A 22,674-nucleotide genomic window follows, 5' to 3' on the forward strand; every position below is an offset into this window, starting at 1 on the left:
GTCTCTCCCGCACATCTTGCCATCAGGGGTGTCCCTGTAATCTGGTGTGAACCAGGACAAGTCAGAAGTCATTGTGAGCATGAAGAGAGACACTGGGATGGAGTCAGTGCTGGAGATAGAGATTGGTGTTACCGTGGTGACAGTCAAGGTCGCTCTCTGGGACTTAGGCAAATTGTGTGGTCTCTGTGGAAACCTTAATGACCTTCACTCACACAATTCACTCAGGTCATGGGTTCTCCCTGACTTTCCTGGCTGGTAAGTGATGTTCTCCAACATCAGTGCACGTGCATTACCTAATTGGTGTATATGTTTAAAGATTCATTTAATTAACACTTTTATCTTTTCACAGTGGCTTCACTGGATGATGGCTGGCCCATTTAATGTCCTAAGTAATGTGAATTGGTGGATGTTTTCAATTCAAAAACAATTAAAACAACCTTTTGCATACTTTTCATTTACACTCTTAAGGATGCCTGTCAAGCTCTTCTTGCACATTTTACATGATACTGTCAGCTTATCAGTTAAACCCATACACCCTTTTTAAATAAGGTCATCTTTGGCCAATGTCAGTTAGGTTTTGTTAAAGGCACACCTTTTATCTAAATCCACAATGTGTACAGTAACTAAACCAGGCTTATTGTTGCCCTGCCCAAGGGCTTCTGACCAAATGATCACTAATTCAATATTTGAGGTTGTTTAATCTTTTTTTTTTTTATTTAATCTAATGCAAACTTTCGAGGACCAAGTTATATTTACTTTCTCCTCATCACAAAGGATTGTAGCACCCTCTGCTATGTGATGTTATTCTTGGGTGACACAAAAGCAACAGAAACTGCCTGTTAAGCCTAACTACTGCCACTCTCAAACGTTGGTTTAAGGTTTGAGTGATGTGATTATCCACCCATTATGCAAGCATTACAGGGGACATTTCTTTGTTTACACTGACTTAACTAAAGGTCACAATATAAACAGCAGAAATTGTGAATTTGGGCTTAAGTAGGGTTTATGTTAGTAATGTACAATGGGTGTGATTACTGAGGTTTTTCTAGAACTGATAATTGACAAATACTAAGTGGCATGAGCGTTTTCATTGAAAAGCAAGAGTACTGGGAGAAAATGTATAACATGCCAAAATTAATTTAATTTCCTTTTCTGCTGTGAAAATTTAAGACCATGTTTGATCTTACGAGATGAAACATACAGTATATTCTGTGATGTGAAACTTACAACATGATACAAATATTCACTATTTCTTGTATTCCTCCAAACCCAGCCCTAGTATCAAGCTAGACTGTCTGCTCAGAGACTATTGGGTAACTTTGCAAATAAGTTAAGATTTCGGTCTTATCACATCCTTGTCTTGCCCACGCTAAAATGGATAATATTATTTGGTTACACCAGAATATACAAAACAGTTGAATGTGGGCAAATAATCAAATTGACATATCTGCCTGGTGTTAAATATCCAATAGCATTGGAATTTTTGCTTATTTAGAAGAAAAGACAACTGTTGAATAAGCGTTCTATAAACTAATAGCATGGAATATTATCCAAATGTATTCTATAAATATTCTGAAAAACAAAGTGTTTCTAAAGAAAGTTGTCCAGGTTGATGGGATTATTTATGTTTAGGATACATGGCCATTGTTAGCCATGCTTTCAAATGTTTATCTTCCTGGTCATGCAGGGATTTTCTGGGAATACATTACATGATGTGCATGTCCTGTTAAACTATAAGAAAAAGATGAATGATTCATCTCTTACAGTACATGTAGTTAATATTGGACCTCACACCTATGTCAATATACAGCAGGACATGCAAGTTGGTGCCAAGTCTTGCCTTAATTTGTTTTAGAGGAAGAGTATTTTTTTTTCAAACTCATATCTGTTTAAGATTTGTGATTGGTTGTGTTTTTGTCCCCCAGAGTATATAACAGGATGGAACTGTAAGTAATATATCATACATGCCTCGTAGCAGGTAAGCATTGTTCTGAGAGATTTATGTTGGCTGTTTGAGATGAACGCATTTATGTTATTCAAATAATGTACATTTTTAATACTTCTGGAACTAAACAAGAAGTTTTCTTTCAGCCATGGGCACCATTTTGCTGCTTTGTGCTTTGGGGGCTTTACTCAGCTGTAAGTCATTCTGGATTTTTATTTATTTTTTACCGTAACTGTGTTTAACTGTGTCAGAATGTTACTTTTTTTCATGTGATATCTGAGCTTATCTTTTCAATTTGTTGCAGATGATTTTAAGATGTGTTAAACTGAACAAGCACAGTAGTTTTAATGTCAGTTTTAAGACATATATAAGAAATAAGAAAGAAATATATCTATATATATATATATCTCTCTCTCTCTCTCTCTCTATATATATATATATATATATATAGAGAGAGAGAGAGAGAGAGAGAGAGAGAGATCTATAGAGAGAGAGAGATCTATAGACTTATTCATTTCCTAAAAAAATCTTACCACTGTTAACTAAAATTACTAAAATTTCACTAAATGTGACTTAACTCAATTAATCAGTCACAGCAGCATTCCTCAAACCTTGGCACACTATTCCCCAGCAGAATATTGTAGCCAACTGATCGCTCAATTTGAAGCAATTTATCCAGGTTGTCAAGCCCATCAGTTGCTCTACCATACCAGGTGCTTGTGTGAATGAAGCAGAATTTTAAACAGGTGAAGAATTGGATAAAGCAGCACATAAAGGATAGCCATCCAAATTGAAATGTGCTTTTGTTGGAAATAGCATTTACCTTCAGCTGCTATTGAGTTGGAACTATTATACTGAATGGGTGAAACAGGAGTGTAATCTAAATCCCCCAGGCCCTGGCTGAGCCCAGAAGGTTGTTTTTTTTCACAGCAAAGGCACAGATATTGATAATATTTCCATTATGCAAAAGTGACTTATTAAGTGCTGCTGGGAACCAGTCAAGTGACTATTCCTCAGTCTAAATCTCTCACAATGTTTATCAATGACAAAAAGCAATCCACCCATTATAAAAATGCATTCATCCTGCTTTTTAACTTTGAAATGAAGGTATTTTTCAGTCACTTTCACTTTGGTGTCATATTATTTCTTTGTACTGTTTGCGATCCAAGACGTCTAAAGCCAAGTTTTGTATTGCCAGTCTGTGAATCCTTTGATTGCCTTGGCACAAATAGACTTATTCATTTCCTAATGCTTTTTTGACATGTTTTCTTCCTACACGACATTTGTGAAGCACAGTTTTGTACCTGGCTAAGGTAATTTAAAAAAGAATTGTTCTTTTGACATGCATTTTTCTGTTTTCTTCCTCTTCCCCTCGTCTGTCAGGTCCATCTAACGCTGGATGGGCAGGGAGGGAGTTCGCCCTGTCATTCATGCAGAATTATGCTCCAAACTACGACAGTCCTCGCTTTCAGCTATACATCACCGCTGTTCAGGCCAATGCTAAAGTGAAAGTACAAGTGCCTCCTTTAAACTTCAAGCAAGAGAAAACTCTAAATGCTGGAGAATCAGTCACCATCAGTCTCCCAACCAGTGTTGAGATGTATGGCAGCCAGAAGTCTCCCAACACGGTGCGCATTGAAGCCTCAGCAGATGTGACTATAACCTCTTTCAGCTCCAAGCTGTACACAGCAGACACATCTGTGGTGTATCCCACCACTGAATGGGGTACAGAATATTTCATATTTACACCTTCTGGGTCCCCCTATGGCTCATTTAAAGAGTTCTCTGTGACAAATGGAAAAGAGAGCAACAAAGTGGAGATTTTCCCACTCGGCTCCATCAACTTCCAGGGTCGCGTGTATGAGAGTGGCAGCCGAATGCTAATAGATCTCCAGCCGTTTGAGAGTGTCCAGCTCCAGAGCGTGTATGAACTCTCTGGCACAAGAGTGGCCTCCCAGCTTCCTGTTGCTGTTGTCACAGGTCACACTTGCACCTGGCAGTTCTCTAAATGTAACCATGTATATGAGCAGCTGCTGCCAGTTAGCAGGTGGGGATCCAGCTTTATCGTGCCTCCCCTGACTTTCCAGGACAGATATGACAGCGTCTTCCTCCTGGCCTCCCAGCCCACCCGAGCCACTGTCCAATACGGCAACCGTGAAGACGTTTTGACTATGACCAGGGGGCAGATAATGGAGGTCCGCTACCACAATCCTGAAACACTGTCCATTCAGGCTGATCATGGCATCCAAGTCCTCATGCTCTTCAACGGTGTTACAAAGAGTTTTTTTAGCTTCTACGACCCTTTCTTGATGACAATTCTGTCCACAGACCGCTTCTGTTCCTCTTACTCACTCGAGGCTCTGGAGGGCTTTGAAAACCAGGCCCTGATTGTGGCACAGACCAGTGCGATGGCAGAGCTGCGTATTGATGGCACAAACATGCCCCATAATGTTGAGTGGAAAAAGATAGCAGGGACAGCTTTCTCTTGGGCAGAGATGCCCTACAAACAAAACCCTGGCAACAATAAACACACTGTGTCCAGCTCGGGTTCCCGCTTTGCTCTCTACAGCATAGGAGTCAGCCAGATGAATGGTTATGGTGCCCCAGGACAATGTATACAGCAAGGTAAGGTGCACATACTATAGCTGTTTAGGAAAGGATTTAGTGTATTGAGTGCAGAGAAAATATTTATTGATGTGGGTATTCATTATATATTTTTATGGTTTTCCAGGTAGTGAATCTTTGTCCTGCAGCAGTATTACCTGCAGTGCCAATGAGGTGTGTGAAGTGAAGGGTGGGTATCCCTCCTGTGTCCCCAAGGCAGTGGAAAGGAAGCCTGGTACCTGCTGGGCCATGGGAGATCCCCACTACCGAACATTCGACGGGCGACACTATAACTTCATGGGTACCTGCACGTACGTCATTGCTAAAAACTGTGGGAAAGGTGATAATCTCCCTGCCTTTGAGGTCCTCGCCCAAAATGAGAACAGAGGAAGCCCCAGGGTGTCGTATGTCGCCGTGGTCACAGTGAAGGTGTATGGCGTTACCATCACAGTAGTTCGGTCTGAGACAGGCCGTGTGAGGGTAAGGCTTCCTATCTCTAGTTGGCCAAAGATTGTTATGCTTTTAAATAGTGATCAGTTTGAATTATTTCTCTGTGTGACACATTTCAATACATGAATTTCAATTAATAGATTATGACTGTAATATCTTCCAAACTTATTTTATTATTTTCTTCTGGACAGATTGACAACAGTCTGTGGAGTTTGCCAGTAACCTTGAACAACGACAAGCTGACTATGTTTCAGAGCGGTCGCTCTGTGGTCATTGAGACTGATTTTGGCCTGACTGTCCGTTATGACTGGGAACACTATCTTGTGGTCACTCTGTCTGGCAATTACGCTGGTAAAACTTGTGGTCTCTGTGGCAACTTTAATGACAACCCCAATGATGATTTCACCACACCCTCTGGCACCCAGGCAGGTGGGGCTGTGGCCTTTGGGAGCAGCTGGAAGGTTCCAGGGATGGTGGAAGGTGCTCTGTGCAGAGATGACTGTGTGGGTGGGTGTGAGCGCTGTGAACACAACCTAATGAAGATGTGGGAGGGTGACTTGTTCTGTGGGCTCATCACACTTATAATAAATGGGCCATTCAGCAAATGTCATGCCGTCATTGACCCACAAGCATACCTGGAGAACTGTAAATATGATGTATGCATGGGAGGCGGCCTCCGACATTTCCTCTGCAGGGCACTGGAGGCTTACACTGAAGCTTGCCAGCTTGCTGGGATCCAAGTTCAAGATTGGAGGACGATGGCACAATGCCGTAAGTAATGTAAACTAAACAAATCCTCAAATGAACATACTTCCTTCTTGTTTGTTGCTCCTAACATGTATCACACTCCATACTTTTTCTTCCTCCTAAAGCATCTAAATGTCCTGCCAACAGCCACTATGAGCACTGTGGCAATGCCTGTCCTGTCACTTGTTCTGATCCAAATGCTCCCTCCAAATGCAAACGCCCCTGTGTGCAGACGTGCACCTGTAACGCAGGCTTTGTTTTGAGTGGAGGTCAGTGTGTTCCAGTTGCCACGTGTGGTTGTGTCTATGAGGGTCGGAACATCCCTGCTGGGGAGTCATTTTGGGCTGACCAGGGCTGTCGACGAAGGTGTGAATGCGTTGCTGGGAGCAGACGCGTGGAGTGCAAAGATAAAGGCTGCGGAGCGGGGCAGCAGTGCCAGGTGGTTGAGGGCATAAGAAAGTGCCAGGCAGTCTCCCACAGCACCTGCCAGGCCACAGGTGACCCCCATTATGTGACCTTTGACCAGAGGAAGTTTGACTTCCAGGGCACATGTGTGTACCAACTAGTTGCTCTCTGCTCCAAGGACCCAGAGTTAGTACCCTTTGAAGTGCTGGTGCAGAATGATTACCGGGGCAGCAAGGTAGTCTCCTACACCAAGTTAGTGGAGATCAAGGTGCACTCCCTCAGCATTGTCATTACAAAGACCCACAAGGGCATGATTATGGTAAGAACTACATCCAAACAGTTTAATCTTTCCTGTGAGTCACTTTAATATTCAGTAGATAAATACGATTATGTGTTCTTCTCCAGGTGAATAACGAGCTTGTCAACCTGCCTGTCACACTGGATGAAGGACTGGTATCTGTGTATAAGAGTGGCTGGTCCGCTGTGGTCAGCACAAACTTCGGCCTCAAAGTGTCCTTCAACTGGGAAAGCGCTGTGTTCGTAACACTGCCGAGCAACTACATGGGAGCCGTTTGTGGCCTCTGTGGTAACTACAACGGCAAATCCCAGGATGACCTGATTCCAAAGAATGGCGACAAACCTGTCTCACCAGCAGATTTTGGGGCCAGTTGGCGAGTTGCAGAGATCCCAGGGTGTGTTGATGGCTGCAAAGGAGTGTGTCCTGATTGTGACATTACCCAGAAGGTTCAATATGAAAAAGGAGATTTCTGTGGTTTGTTGAGAGACCCCAAAGGGCCGTTCCGTGACTGCCATGTCAAGGTGGACCCAGCTGGGTTCTTTGAAGACTGTGTTTATGATGTGTGCTTGTATAAGGGCAGAAAGGATGTCCTGTGTCAGGCTATTACATCATACACATCTGCCTGCCAAGCTGTTGGGGCCAAGGTGTACAGCTGGAGAACCAGTCAGTTCTGTGGTGAGATATGCATTAATTTCAATAAAAAAGCAAAGTGAGCATCATTTACTGTAACAGTGTAGAAAGTATAACAACAATATTGGAAAAATAGAATGGCACTTTCTTCACTGCTCATGTTTCTACGTATACTTCAGTGTGCATTTTCTGGTACTGTAGGTTGCTTTGTAATCACGGCCTACATTTAAAATCTTCACTCTAAATTAAAGCTATAGTGCACCACTTTTTTTAAATAATGTCCGTCCATTAAATTCAAGCTATTACCAAATGAGTTGACACAAAGGTAATTAAGCCTATCAGCTCGACAAAACTCTCTCTGTATTTCTCAGTATGGCTATGTTTACAAAATGGTGTAGTCCGACACGTTTGCGCACAGAAGCTTGTGTAAAACTAATTACCTCTTATGAAGTATCCATGTTTTTTTAATCCTCCTTGGCTACTAGCGACTGTATGGAGAAAGAGTGGTGGTAGTGCACAGTCACTGAAAACCCATTCACATTGTCTTTTATGCCCCTTTGTGTACAGAAGTGAAATGTTCAGTCCACAGCCACTATGAGGTTTGTGCAACCGGCTGTCCAGCCTCATGCCAGAGTCTGATCCCTCCTCAGGGATGCCAAGCTCAGTGTGTGGAGGGCTGTTCCTGTGATGAGGGGTACATACTCAGCGGAGATCACTGCGTTCCCTCGTCACAGTGCGGCTGCGTCTACAATGGCCGCTATTACCGCATGGGTCAAGTGTTTTATCCCAATGGGCAGTGTCTGGAGGAGTGCAAGTGCACACAAGACGGAAAGGTAATGGATGCTAAAGTGGACAGTTTGAAAAATAATGATTAAATACTGATCAGTGTGAGCTTGCAATATGTATGCAATAAATATGCTTCTCTTGTTTCTCAACTTTTTTTACCAGGTTGAGTGCAAGAAGTTCACGTGTGGCCCTAATGAGAAGTGTAAAGTGGAGAATGGTGTCCAAAAATGTCAGCCTGTTGGTAAGGGTGTGTGCCATGCCTCTGGTGACCCCCATTACCGCTCTTTTGATGGGCGAACGTTTGATTTCCAGGGCACCTGCACCTACACTCTCTCCAAGGGCTGTGGGTTGGAAGGCACCCACCTGGTGGCCTTTTCTGTTCAGGTGGAGAACGTGAGGTGGAACATGATAAACAACAAAATGGTGTCTGTCACCAAGTTGGTTGCTGTGGAGGTCTACGGCTACACTCTCATCTTAAGGAGCAACATGTTTGGAGTCATGGTAAGCAAAAAAACTTTGCAGCTCCGTATTTGGAATACAATGAAAACCATTGCATGGTTGAGAGGGATGTGAAAAGTAGCTTGACACAAATACAATGAAAACATTCTAGTCATCAGTTAGATGAGTTTTTCCTCTAAATAAAACTCATTGTGCCTTTTCTTTTAGGTGAATGGAGTGTTTAACTACCTTCCTGTGAATCTTAATTCTGGAGCAGTACTGGTCTATCAAGAAGGCAGTCATTATGTTATTGAAACAGATTTTGGACTGCGTGTCACTTACGATCTGGTCTATCATGTGACAGTCACAGTACCGGGTAATTATCGCAACAAGGTCTGTGGTCTGTGTGGCAACTTCAATGGTGACCAAAAAGATGACTTCCAAATGCCTAACCGTCAGCTCTCCAACAATGTGAATGTGTTTGGAAAATCGTGGAGGGTCACCATCCCTAATGTAGTGTGTGAGGATGGTTGTGAAGGGAATAATTGTCCTGTTTGTGACCCAGCTCGCAAGGCTGTGTTTTCAAAGTCCACTTACTGCGGCATTGTTACAGCACCCAACGGTCCTTTTACAGCCTGCCATAGTATACTGGACCCACAGCCGTATTTTGCTGACTGTGTCTTTGATGTATGTGCTTCCAATGGCGATGGGAAGGTGCTGTGTAACAGCGTAGCAGCCTATGCCTTCAACTGTCACATGGCAGGAGTGGACGTGAAAAACTGGAGGACGGCTTCCTTCTGTCGTAAGTGACAGAGAAATTCACTGTTTTGGGTTTTCCTGCAAATTCACCTCTTATTCTTGTCTGTGATACTATAGCCACTGAAATTATTAAATATAAGAAGAGGCTCCTTGTTAATCCATGTTTTCCCTGTCTTTTTCTAATTTATTTTAGCAATGAAATGCCCAGCTAACAGTCACTATGAAGTGTGTGCGGACACCTGCTCGGCAACCTGTGCAGGCCTCACAGAGATTGTACAGTGCTCTAGCAGCTGTATAGAAGGCTGTGAGTGCGACGCTGGCTTTTTATTCAACGGACATGCGTGTGTTCAAGAGACTGGGTGTGGCTGCTACGACAATGGAAGAACGTACAAGGTATAATTTAAACACCTCTGACAGTACAAAAAAAGTCATTTTGTATACAGTAATGTACAAATTATTGCTTTTCAGTGTCAAAGTAACTGAAGCAGATACCCATAGCAACATGTCATTTCCACAGTGTTGGACATTAGCCAGTCTGATTTTAGATATGTGCAGTGACGATGTTTTTCTGAGACATAATTAGCAGATTGTCTAAATTTGTTTGTGTGTAAAGGTGTGTGCGGGGGGGTTAATAAGATGGAAGGAGGAGGATAATGTAGAGCGAGCTGGTCATTTTTGGGTCTTGAATATCCCTGCTTACATTATCCTGACAATAACATGGATATTTACTAAATATAATATATATATATATAATTTGACTCAAAATATTGTGTTGTATTATTTGTTTTTTATTATTATTTAAAAATGGTCCTCTAGTCCTATAATCACAAATGCGTCCATTATGTGTGTGTGTGTGTGTGTGTGTGTGTGTGTGTGTGTGTGTGTGTGTGTGTGTGTGTGTGTGTGTGTGTGTGTGTGTGTGTGTGTGTGTGTGTGTGTGTGTGATTTCCCTGTTTAATGAACCTGCTCTATGTCCCCAGCCTGGTGAAATAGTGTATGATGAAGACTGTAACACAAAGTGCACCTGCAATCCAGCAACGGGCCTAAACTGTGAAAAGCATTCCTGCCCTGAAAGCACCAAATGCATGGTCAAGAAAGGAATCAGGGCATGCTACAACACAGGCAAGACACATATAATGTATATTTGTATTAACCAATTTCAACCATCCTTAGCTTATTAACTGAGTAAATAATCTTTCAAAGAAATGTACAGTAAATTTTAAATAAGTTTAAGATTAATTAGAAATTTTCGTATCTATTTCTCTTTGTTTATCTTGTGTAGATCCCTGCAAAGATGCTAAGTGCCGGGTCAAAGAGAAGTGCCATGTTGAGAAGGGTGAAGCTGTGTGCGTCCCCGAGTACACAGGCATATGCTGGGCCTGGGGTGACCCCCACTACCATACATTTGATGGTTACAACTTTAACTTCCAGGGCACCTGCAAGTATGTTATCTCCAAGACCTGCGGGAACCTGGAGGGTCTAGTGCCGTTCACAGTCACTGAGAGGAATGATAACCGGGGAAACACAGTAGTTTCTTACGTCAGGGATGTAGATGTGTCTGTGTATGGGTACACCATTACCATTCGCAAGAACCAAGTTGGTCGGGTCATGGTAAGATAATATTTTTCTAGTCTGATGCGTTTGACTTGTAGTTTTTCAGTGTGTAGAGTGTATATACTGTATATTGTTCTTATCTATTCCCTTCAGGTGGACGGGGAGCTGGTAAATCTTCCTGTTCTAATCAATGATGGTGATGGTAAGCTTGAGGTGTCAGTGTTTCAGCGCGGTTACACTGCAGTGGTGGAGATCAATTTTGGCCTGGTGGTCTCCTACGACTGGAACTGGGAGCTGGTCATCAAACTGCCCAGCAGCTACTACGGCAGTGTCTGTGGTCTATGTGGCAACTTCAATGGTAACATCCGCGATGAGCTCCAAAATCCTGCCGGAATAGCTGTCTCCTCAGTGATAGAGTGGGGCAAGAGCTGGCAAACGCCTGACCAGGACAAGGATCATCCTTGCTGGGACACATGTAAGGAAAACTGTCCTACCTGTGACGATAACCAGAGTAAGCTCTATATGACTGAGGCTTTCTGTGGGGGCCTTGTTGCCAAGACCAATAATGTGTTCAAGAAATGTCATGACAAATTGGACCCCCAAGCCTTCATGGACAGCTGTGTGTATGACATGTGTTTGAATAAGGGAGACAAAAAGATGCTGTGTCAGGCATTGGCCTCCTACAGTCAGCAGTGTCGTGAGGAAGGAATAATAATCAAGGACTGGAGGAAAATGTTTGGCTGCCGTAAGTATTTATGAGATGGTCCTTTTGATTTTAATCACATGTTTAATAAAAAATTTTCGTTAACACCTTTACATTTTATTTCTACTCAGCAATGAGCTGTCAGCGTCACAGCCACTATGAAGACTGTGCCAGCCCATGCCAGCCATCCTGCCCATTCCCCGAGCAAATTAAAACTTGCAACGGAGCCTGTGTGGAGACATGTGTGTGTGATCAGGGTTACGTCCTCAGCGCTGGTGTCTGTGTGCCTGCTAAAACATGTGGTTGCTCCTATCAGGGCCATTACTACAAGCCAGGCCAGCAGTTTTGGGCTGATGAGGCTTGTGGTCGCCTGTGTCAGTGTGATACAACCCTGGGCATGGTGACATGCCGCGAGGCTTCTTGCTCTGCCAAGGAGACGTGCACTTTAGTGGATGGAGAGCGGGCCTGCCGGCCCATTAGTCATGCCACTTGCACAGCCTCAGGTGACCCACACTACCGGACTTTTGATGGCCACAGGTACGACTTCCAGGGCACATGTGTATATCAGCTGGTGGGACTGTGCTCGCAGCAGCCCGGACTGGTGCCGTTCAAGGTGACTGTGCAGAACGACCACCGGGGAAGCAAGGCCGTGTCCTACACAAGGACTGTCACATTTTCCATATATGACATCACCCTCACCATCAGCAGAGAATACCCGTACAAGGTCCTGGTAAGTAGGGATGTGGGGGTAGGGATAATATAAGGCATATACGTAGGTGATTTGATGAACGTAATCTTGACATTTGTTTTCTTGTGGATTTTTGGAGAGAAAACACAGCATGTAGTTACAGTATTAAAAATAAAACAGGACGGTTATGCCAAGCCTCATTCAAATGAGTGGATGATAATACCTTCTGTCATTGTGCTAATTCTGACATCCCTCATGCTCTTCCACATATATTTAATTGCATATTAAAATTTTGATCCAGGCAGACTTAATTAAACTAAGATTTAACTGCACATTAGAATGGATTAGCAAGGACTGCAGAATTATTAAATCTATAATCTCCTATACATATTTTTCCCTCGCTCTCCGCTCTTCAGCTCAATGGCCAACTTGCTTCGTTACCACTGGATTACAATAATGAGCTGGTTGTGTTTCTCAGCGGCTGGACAGCTGTAGTGGAAACAGTCGCTGGTATCACCGTGACCTTTGACTGGCAGAGCACAGTGAGCGTTACTCTGCCCAGCAACTACCAGAGCGCAGTCTGCGGCCTGTGCGGCAACTACAATGGAAAAGCTCAGGATGACCTGATCATGCGGAACGGCCAGACTGCCACAAATGGAGCCACGCTGGGGGAGAGCTGGCAGGTGGCCCTCGTACCAGGCTGCTCATCAGTCTGCCAGGGGGCATGGTGCCAGGCCTGTTCAGACTCCCAGAGGAAAGAGTACCAAGCCCAGAAGTACTGTGGTATTATCGCTGACAAAGCAGGGCCTTTCAGAGACTGTCACGGACGTGTAGATCCTGCTCCTTACCTGGAGAATTGTGTGTATGATGCCTGTCATTATCATGGTCACCATGGAGCAGTGTGTGATGCTGTGGGAGTCTATGTCTCTGCTTGTCTGAGCCAAGGAATCACCATCCGCTCCTGGAGAACAGATACCTTTTGTCGTGAGTTGGAGATTGTGTTTTCATATTTCAAATCTCTAATTTCAAAATATCTATTGTATCTTTCACCTTGTTCCTCTCTGCCTCTCATCATTCTGTCTTGCAGCAATGGTGTGTCCAGCTAACAGCCATTATACCCTGTGTGCCACGGGCTGCCCAGCCACCTGTGCCACCTTAACTTCCCTTGCAACATGCCACAGGTCCTGCACAGAGGCCTGCGAGTGTAACGAAGGCTACCTGTTGAGTGGGAGTACCTGTGTGCCCGTGAGAGACTGTGGCTGCTCCTATGATGGCCACTACTACAGGAAAGGAGACATCTTCTACCCTGAAACAGAGTGTGTGGAGAAATGCATCTGTGGAGAGAATGGTGCGGTGTCTTGTCAAAAGGCCAAGTGCCGTGCAGGGGAGACCTGTAAGCTTGTTAATGGAGTGAAAGGCTGCCACCCTGAGGGACAGGGCAAGTGTGTTGCTTCTGGTGATCCTCATTACATTTCCTTTGATGGGAAGAGGTTTGATTTCCAGGGTACCTGTGTCTACATGTTAGCCAAGGTTTGTGATGATGACAATGGCCAGCTGACTCCATTCAGCGTAACTCAAGGAAATGAGAAGTATGGAAATGGAAAAGTGGCTGTTACCAAGTCAGTTGCAGTGTCAGTCTACGGTTATGTCGTTTACATCCAGCAGAAAGTGCCATGGAAAGTCATTGTGAGTTCAGTAACTTAATACCCAAAGTTCGGTTACATTTGTGCATGTCTCCTATATTTCCTCATGATGATTCTGTTCTCCTCTTCCTCATCTGTACAGGTGGATGATGAACTTCTAAACCTTCCTCTCTCCCTGGACAACGGGCGTCTCAGAGTTGCCCAGGAAGGTCGAAACATAATTGTCCGGACAGACTTTGGACTCACAGTCCTGTATGACACTGTCTATTATGTTGAGGTGATCGTGCCTTCTACGTACCAGGGAAAGATGTGCGGTCTCTGCGGCAACTACAACAAGAATGGTGGCGACGACTTTATGCTTCCCGGCGGCAGAAACACAAACAGCGTCGACGACTTTGGGAAGGCGTGGGTGGTGGAACTGCCCGGCAATGTTTGTGGGGGCTGTGGAGGCCAGTGTCCAGTATGTGAGCAGGCCAAGGCCACTTTGTACCAAAAGGCCGACTCCTGTGGCATCATAAGTGCACCTAATGGACCTTTCAAAGCCTGCCACAGTAAAATTGACCCAGTGGCATTTGTGTCTCATTGTGTGTTTGACGTTTGTGCTGTGGGTGGCGACAAAGATACTCTGTGTAACAGTGTCCAGGCCTATGCTATGGCCTGCCAGAGCGAAGGAGTGCAAATCCAGCCATGGAGGAGCATCTCATTCTGCCGTAAGAGAGACACAATAGTATTTTCACTGAAGAATTGTTCATTTGTTATGCTTTGTATTTCTGGTGGTATTACAAAGTTTTACAAATGTCTTCTTGTCTTTTGTAGCCGCTTCCTGCCCAGCACACAGTCACTACGAGGTGTGTGCCGACACCTGTAGTGGGACGTGTGCCAGCTTTATTTTCCCAGTTACTTGCTCTAAAAGCTGTTTTGAAGGATGCCAATGTGATGATGGCTTTGTTTTCGATGGCATCCAATGTGTTCCCTTGGACAACTGTGGATGCATGCACAATGGCAGATATCTGACGGTAAAACTGAAATTTTACTTTGGTGTCATACATAGTAACTGTGCCACAACGACTACCACTTCTTGTCATAGCATTTACACATAAATAGAGATGTAAAACATTCTATTCACCAAACTGGAAGATAACATTTGAAACAATGTTTGTTCCCAGGCGGGCCAAGCAGTTGTGGACAAAGCCTGTGAGTCCAAGTGTGTGTGCCAGGCCTCTGGGCTGGTAAAGTGTGAAAAGCTTTCCTGTGCCAGTGGGGAGGTTTGTGGTGCAATAGATGGCGTCAGAGGTTGCCACGTCAAACGGGGCCGTTGCGGCGTCAGCCAAGTTGGCCACCTCACCTCCTTTGATGACATGTCCGGAGCGATAGGAACGCAGGGGGCATTTGAAGTGGCGTCTCTGTGCGATGAGACAGACAAGCTGTGGTTCCGTGTAGTTGTGGATGTCAGGGTCTGCAGCAAAGGTGCATCTCCCACTGTCGACACTGTGTATGTGTTCTTCAAGGAAACCGCTGTTGCAGTAAACAGCCAACACGTGACCTGGGTGAGAAGAGCCGGGAGGGATCATAGTTAAATATTTGAAAGTACAATGAAAGTAGTCCCTTTTTTTAAAACTTCAATTTGTCTTTTTTTCTCACCATTCTTCATGTTATCCAGGTAAATGGCAGAAAAGTGTCTCTCCCCAGCAAAGTGACGAGTGATATATCCGTTCAAATCTCAGAGAAAACTGTGATCATCGAGAGGGCATCTGCTGTGCGGGTCACTTACTCAATTTCCCAGGAGGTCACTGTCATTATTGACAGTAGCCTGTCCGGTAAAATGTGCGGTGCCTGCGGCAATTACAATAACAACTCTAAAGATGATATGAGGACTGCAGATGGGAAAATCACCACTGACGTGTCCGTGGTTGTTGGCTCCTGGAGTGCTGGGGACTTTTCTAAATGGTAAGTATTTGAAAGGCACACTGCAACATTTCCTCTAATGTAAATGTAATAGGCAAAGATGCATGGCGACATTTACTGCTATAATAATCTTCACAACATGCTCTTATAGCATTGTTCCCCAAATCCCGGTGTTTACTTTATTTGTTTTAATAACATAACTTTGCCTTCTCTTGTACCTTGCTTTTAACCTTCAATTCTAGTTAGAGTGAAAGTTTTAATCCTGGACTCTAGCTTGCCCTTTATTATGCAAACAGCAAACTTAATTTGACCACTGAAACAATCAAGTACAGATCAGCGAGAGATGGCACGGTGCTTTGAGCATTCAACCGCTTATTCTCTTAACAGCAAGAACTAAACAAGGACTCCACAGAGCCCTTTTAAAGGAATGAGAGTGTGGTTTTTAATTGCATTTGGTCCAATTTAATTAAGAAATGCCAGAGAAACCCCAATGGTAATTACTGATTAAAAAGCAGGTGAGGCTGACAGACATGGCCATCAAAAGCTACCAAGCTTGCAATCCAATCATTGCTTGTCATCCAAGGACACTTAAGACTCATCTGGGTGCAATATTAATTTGAGCCCTCATCTTTAGTTCTGTGTTCTAGCCTTAAGTCAATCCCTTAGAGAATTGAGTTTTGTGCACTCCTCCTCTCCTCATTCAACATTGTTGTCTTTTTGCGGGCATTTTCTGATCACCAGACCTGACCAACCCAAGAAAATGCCCGTAAGAGTCGTGCTGCTGCTGCTGCTCCTGAGTGTTTGCATATGCCCTTAGAAACACAATTTTCAGAAGTGTTGCTTGTAATCTCTGTTATGCCCGAGTGAACATGACTTTACTTTGCTCCAGTGCCCTTTGACTGCAATTTTGCTTTTTCATTTCAGTGGGCTGTAGAGATGTTGGTTCCGCGGTGATAGAAAGCATCTGGTATACAGGTAAGAAACTGAGGTTGTTTCCTCTCAGAACCATGAACTGATGTTTTCCTCAAGAATGAAACAGCTGTACAATGTGGCTCACATCCTTGCTTTTTACCCCTATTAAACAGGATGAAGAATGGGAAGTCTTACTCATCATACTTCAATGTTTCCTCTTAATTCGATGAATCGTTTTTGTTGTTAACTGGCAGTCTGCTCCTCTATTGTTCTCTTAGGAATGGTAAAAAAATCTATCTTATTCTTGGACAACATCGCCATCTAGTGGATGAACAAATTATAGCAGCTCTTTTCCACAGAACAACCAAGATTATGTTATATTATGCTGTATGTTCTTAGTTTAAAGAAAGTTGTTTAACAAAATATGTTCTACTGTTCCAACCAATAAATACTTCATCACACTGCATGAGTTGTTTGTGATTCTCAGAGAATTGTCTATAAAACCTTCAGGTTTTATTAAGAAAGCTGTCTGCACTAAAGGCCCTCGGTGTAGGAGTGAAAGATAAAGTAGTACAAAATTTCACAAATGTCTACAGCTAACTTGCCACATCAGTAGATAGATAACAGCGTGGATATCAAAGTGTGAATTCACCAGATTGAGACAGAACCGGTTGCCATAGTCCACCCAGCTCATTTGCTACTAGGCCTAGCAGAGGGTGGAATCTGGCAGTTTGGTGTGGGAGAGACCTTGAGTAGGCAGTTTTCATATACCCTAGATAAGAGAGAACTACCTTACTGACAGACTGCACTGACTATGAAAGCATCCCAGTGTTTATGCTTTCACTTCACTTTGCTGTGCTTCTCTCCAAAGCCTGTACATTACACCACAGCAATTTACAGCTTGATGCTGCTTGTGATGTCTCTTATATTTGTGTTTGTGTGTGTATGTGGGGGGAGATGAGCGTGATTTACAGTTAATTAGGATTTTTTTGTTTTACTATGAATGCTGGCACCAAACTGCATGGAAGAAATCTATTTTTAGCACTGTGCTGTAGCTCTCCTTGTGCTGTTTACTTCTACTACTTGTTTACTGCTTAGAGGAGTTCAGAGTAGTTTAGGTAGCAACTCCACTGGCTGAGCACTCACACCAGCACCCCGCCCCCCACTCTCTCTCTCTCTCTCTCTCTCTCTCTCTCTCTCTCTCATTCCTGAGGCAAGACCGGGAAGACCAAGGACCAGAGCTTAATTTGGTGCAACCGAAGTTACTGAAGAATCGCCACTTAATAATTCCGTATTAATCACTGCTTTTCATTTTATTTGCAAGCTATAGCCAGTAAGAGAAGATTTTGCACATCATATTCTCTCTCCTGGCTGAAGTAGCTACCGAGTGGAAAGCTCACTGGCACTGAGAAAGTCGCATTAGTTTATAGGAGGCTGAAACACGGTAAGTTAATTTAAATATCCAAATGTATGCTCTGAAATGAATCCAGTGCCATATCATTGCCGCTAGAAATATTAGCTAAAACAGCTGAAATCTGCAGATTAATACTTCCGAAGCACGTTTTTGTGTCCAGAGGTTTTTTCTCTTGCAGAGATTTTCTTTTTGTTTTAACTGGAACACAACTTCCAGCCCCCAACTTTCAAACAAATGCATATGAGTCACCTTTTAAAATCAAGCATCAAGCCCCCGCTCATGTTGCTCCCACAAATTTGAATGCACAGGCGTAACATGTGGCTTGTTTTTATTTTCATTTAACGGTGCAGGCTATTATGTTGATCGTCTCAAAGTGTTTTCCATTTTCATTTTGTTGGCACTGTGGTAGGCTATCCTGCCAGAAACCCAAATGCCACTTCATCTGAGAAGTTTAATATCGTTTTTTTTTTAAACAGAGAAACACTGAAGCCAACAACTTGTGAAGTGTTCTTCAATCTTTATCGCGTTAACTGGCGAGAATAACAACGTGAACTCGAAAAGGAGACCGAAAACGGGTTTGTGTTGTCTCAATTCTATTTAAGAGTGGGAATGCACTCGTGTGGGTTTGCTTATACGGGTTAATGTAAGCAACCCCCTTTTTTTTTTAATTGCAAACTATCCATGTCATTCCCACTTCATTATAATACAACATCACAGAGGACGGTCTAGACCTGCTCTTTTATGAAAAGCGCAATGAGATAACTGTTGCTGTGATTTAGCGCTATATAAATAAACTTGAATTGAATAATCCACGGTAATTATCTTTTTAAAGTTCATTCTATTCATACATCGCTCAGAAATCAAACAATATCATTAGATTGGTTCTTGTTGGGATAACTCACCCTGTGTATTTGTTTGATTAAACCTGATTGGCAGCCCTTTGTTGTTAATCCTGCTCCCAGGGTTGAAGTGTTCATTTCTCTCCACTCCAGCTCCATGTTCACACCCCCACTCTAGTCATGCATGAATCCCCAGCAGTGCTCTGGGCCAAGGATTGAAACCTTGGCTCTGCAAACGCAGGCTTTGATCTTCACAATGCAAAACATTATATTCCATGACTTAGATTTTGTTGTTGTTGCAAGTGTGGAGCTGAAGCTGTGTGTACCTGCATTACATTTCGTTGTGTTGTCTTGGGATTATATTGGCATAGTGTGGTTTTGACAAAACTACCACCATGGTCTTTGGTCATTAAATTGTGGTAAGTCTTGCTTCCCACCAGAAGTGGTCTGGTGGTCCTGGAGTCACATGGGTGTAAGAAAATCTCAAAGAATGTCCCAGATACTAGACAATAAAACAGTTCCAGGAGGCCCGTGCTCCATTTGTAAAGTAGACCAAATATGAAATGCAACACAACACCAGCCTTGCAGTGAACCCCTCAACTGCCAAGCCCCATGTACTGAAATAGACCCTCTTCTCTTACCCAACGTCAGGCCATATTATTAAGACACATAACATACTGTTACGTAGCGTCTAGCCCCGATGGAGCTTGTGTCTCATTAAAGGGCTACTAATGACGCGCATTATTCAGATGCATTATGGGAAATGTCCAGTGTTTTTGGAGCTTGACCTGTACAAAGAGATAAAAGTCAGGATACCTTTAGCTTTGATTTTGACTATTTGTTTTGCTGTAAAAAATATAATTTTTAAGATGCATTTTAATGCAAATAAACAAGTTGGTAAATAAAGCATATTCTTTTGTTTTTGATTTCCGACTGATACTGGAAAAACACTAGCCCCCACTAACCGTAACTGGCTGTTTCTAAGAAGTATTAGTGGGGAGTTGCTACAGATTTTCCCAACAGGCATCTCTCTGTTCTCAGCAAGGCTGTTTGAGTTTGCCGAGAAAGTTTATCTGTAAATCACGTTTTAAAAAGCGACAACCTCTTGTCACCCCAACACATTACCCTCCTAAAACAGCAATTACCCCAAAATTTGAGCACACCATCTATTACTCCTCCTATGTATTTTTTTTAATTTGTTTATCATCAGCAGGTACAATGGATCTTGTGGCGTTGGTGGCGCTCAGCACCTGGCTGGCTCCTGCACTCGGTGAGCATCCGTTTCACTAAGCCCACAGCTGCTTTACGTTGTTCCCTCTTTGAAACCGACCACCTGTGTAAGCGTGGCAGTCTTCAGTTGCTTCCCCCCTTTTTGCAGCTTTGGTTGTGTTTTTTTAAGTTCCTCCACACTAAATGAGCTGATGTGTCCATATAACAGGATCAGCGTTTGGCAGGGAGTTGGTAGGTAAGTTTCCTGCATTAGAGTGGTAACTGGCAACGCATGGCCATTTGATTGATTTGATATGGTTGCTTGCAATGTGCACTTTGTGCACAAATGTGTTTAAAATGTATTGTCTTATTGTTAGCATTGCAGTGATATTAGTTTCATTATAATTTCCATTTAGAATATTTCCATGTCAGTGTTTTGCTGCAAGAAAAGGCCATGCCATAATAGTGTAAATGTTTCTTTACACTGCTGTGTGAACAACCATTTATTCACACATCTGCCAAGTTTTCCATTGTTAATGCTGATCCTTGTCTTTGGTTTGTTTCACTGTGCGCCCTGCATGCCGTCAGTTGAGCTTGATGATAAACAGATTTGCCTACGCCAAGGCTTTGTTATCCTCTCTTACTCTAAGGCCTGTGGCCGTCCAACTTTATTTTCAAAGGCTCGTCAGCACTGATATGATAAAATGTGTTTTTTGCTTCATTGAGACTGACTTTAGTATTTATTTACTGCCTGATAAATTAGGTAAAAGTTAACTCGAGCACTCTTCCTTTACTCTGCAGTAAATGGAATGTGGAGCGTGTAAAATATTATTCAATATAATTCATCTATCGTACTCATTCCTAACAATTCATGTCAGACTTTATTGAATCCTGTCCAGCAAGGACATGATTCCTTTACTGGGTGTCAACTTTTAGCATCTAAACCTATGAACTGTTGGAATAAGTTGCAATGGGCAAACTTACACTTGGAAATGATTAACAGATTATAATTGTACTGTATTCAACATTAGTTGTTGAAGTTCATACATAAGCACCCAACTACTTGGACTGGCTGACATTTAAAATGACTGAACATTTTAATGCAAGCTGTATGAAAAATAACGCATTAATGATGTGAAAAAAAGTATTTATGTAACCTCCAATGTGCTACTCCAAATTTAAATTGTTCTCGCTCCAAACACCGGCGCTCATATTAACAATGACACAGAGTCAAGCTGTCTATTTTATTAATCTGTTTTTTTTCATGATGAGCATTAATCAGAAATTGCTATTTAGTGCTTTACCAAGTACAGTATGCTTTCCAGCCAGCTTTAAAAGACTGGAGCATAACATGAATGCAGTCAACATGTGTTTTCACATGGGAGATGGGAAAGAATAGAGGGGTCTGCACTTTTCTACATGCTTAATGGCAGTCAGATTAAAACAAATCAGGGCAGTACAAGAAATACAGATCTTAGAATTATACAGAGGGTCCTTTTGAGTTTGAATTAAACTTTTTTTTGTTGTAATATCTTTAAATTTTGGTTTGATTTTAACCTTTTTAGCCTCTGTAGAGTGAATTTGCCCCATTACCTGTACTTTCGCCATTCGCTAACATGCCCTTACACCACCATGTACGTGTCCTATCGAAGACTATTGATTGTTGCTTCTTTTTTCACAGCCTCAGTGGCAGATGAAGAGGACAAAGGTGGGTAAAATTTGAACAGTAGTCAAATTAAGGTACGCTGTGCTCATTTTAGCTGGCATATAAATTGGCACTGGCACCAACCCGGCTAATGACTAGATGGATGACTGAGGCCCTGAAAGTGTTGAATAGCTGTCATATCATGAGTGCTCTCTGAAGTGTGTCAGTGGGTAAATCTGCTTCTCATTTGTTTCCTCTGTCTCTTTTCTCCTACCAGACTATGACAGTGCTTTTCATTACGGTGAGTGTTTAGCAGATTGATTCAGCCTTTTAACGGCCAAACCTCTCCACAGGAAACATCTGGGAAATTTTCCACTTGTTTTTCCAGAAGGGATGGAAAACTGTCACCCCCAAGGCCAAACTTCTGGAGTAGTCCCACTGCGAATACTTCTAAGTCTGTCCACTTGGTTGTGGGTCTGATTCTCAGTCCATCTGAGGCATTAAAGAGCACAGTGAGACTACAAATCTGCTTTGATATATTTTATGAATACATACCATCAATTTACTGGTTGTTATCTTTCAATTTCCCTTGGCAATAATTATTTTTTTATACTTGTATTGTACAATTCTACCCATAATATATGCACTGTTGAAATACCACTTAAGTAGTGGTTTCTAACCTGAGGGTTGGTAAACTTCAGAGGGTCTCAAGATAAATCTGAGGAGGTCACAAGAAAAAAAGGATTTCTCTTACACAAAGTTATGTTTATTTTTGTCTGACGTTTATCTATTTTGTCTTTTTTCTTATGAAAATGTTGGCATTTTCATCTCCTCTGGCCTTCCAAAGGTTTCAACAACCTTGAGACCAATGTTTACAAGGGATTTCACTCCTGCTTATTGTTGTCAATATTTATTTGCCAACGCTTGCAGATAGTTGCCATCTTGCTAATATACTAGCTAAGGCAATGCTTGATGCATGTAAACAAAGCTGCGATCTTCTGTATTAGTAACAACAGAAACAGTAAATGATGTTAGCATGCATATAAACAAGCAGAATTGTATCCAGCCTTATTTGGGACAGCCGACGCAGAGTTGAAGTC

The 22,674-nt window shown here is 42.7% G+C and overlaps 1 protein-coding gene across 2 annotated transcripts; it reads left to right on the forward strand.

Annotated features, from left to right (window-relative positions):
* The first annotated feature begins 187 nt into the window (after positions 1-187).
* LOC116690993 (IgGFc-binding protein) lies at positions 188-16,931 on the forward strand. Of its 2 annotated transcripts, none has more exons than XM_032518251.1 (23): positions 188-255; positions 2,092-2,139; positions 3,329-4,570; positions 4,677-5,029; positions 5,191-5,770; positions 5,872-6,470; positions 6,557-7,124; positions 7,647-7,912; positions 8,028-8,366; positions 8,532-9,105; positions 9,256-9,455; positions 10,043-10,184; positions 10,345-10,673; positions 10,770-11,361; positions 11,451-12,049; positions 12,424-12,991; positions 13,095-13,693; positions 13,793-14,360; positions 14,467-14,666; positions 14,817-15,197; positions 15,311-15,597; positions 16,480-16,530; positions 16,641-16,931. In XM_032518251.1, the coding sequence occupies exons 1-22, from the start codon at positions 198-200 to the stop codon at positions 16,487-16,489; spliced, it is 9,102 nt and encodes a 3,033-aa protein (XP_032374142.1). In that variant the 5' UTR covers positions 188-197; the 3' UTR covers positions 16,490-16,530; positions 16,641-16,931. The 2 variants fall into 2 exon arrangements, with proteins under 2 accessions (XP_032374142.1, XP_032374144.1); XM_032518253.1 differs by lacking the exon at positions 188-255 and adding an exon at positions 1,212-1,978.
* The last annotated feature ends 5,743 nt before the right edge of the window (positions 16,932-22,674 follow it).

Source organism: Etheostoma spectabile, chromosome 6, assembly GCF_008692095.1.
Source record: "Etheostoma spectabile isolate EspeVRDwgs_2016 chromosome 6, UIUC_Espe_1.0, whole genome shotgun sequence".
Classification (NCBI taxonomy): domain Eukaryota; kingdom Metazoa; phylum Chordata; class Actinopteri; order Perciformes; family Percidae; genus Etheostoma; species Etheostoma spectabile.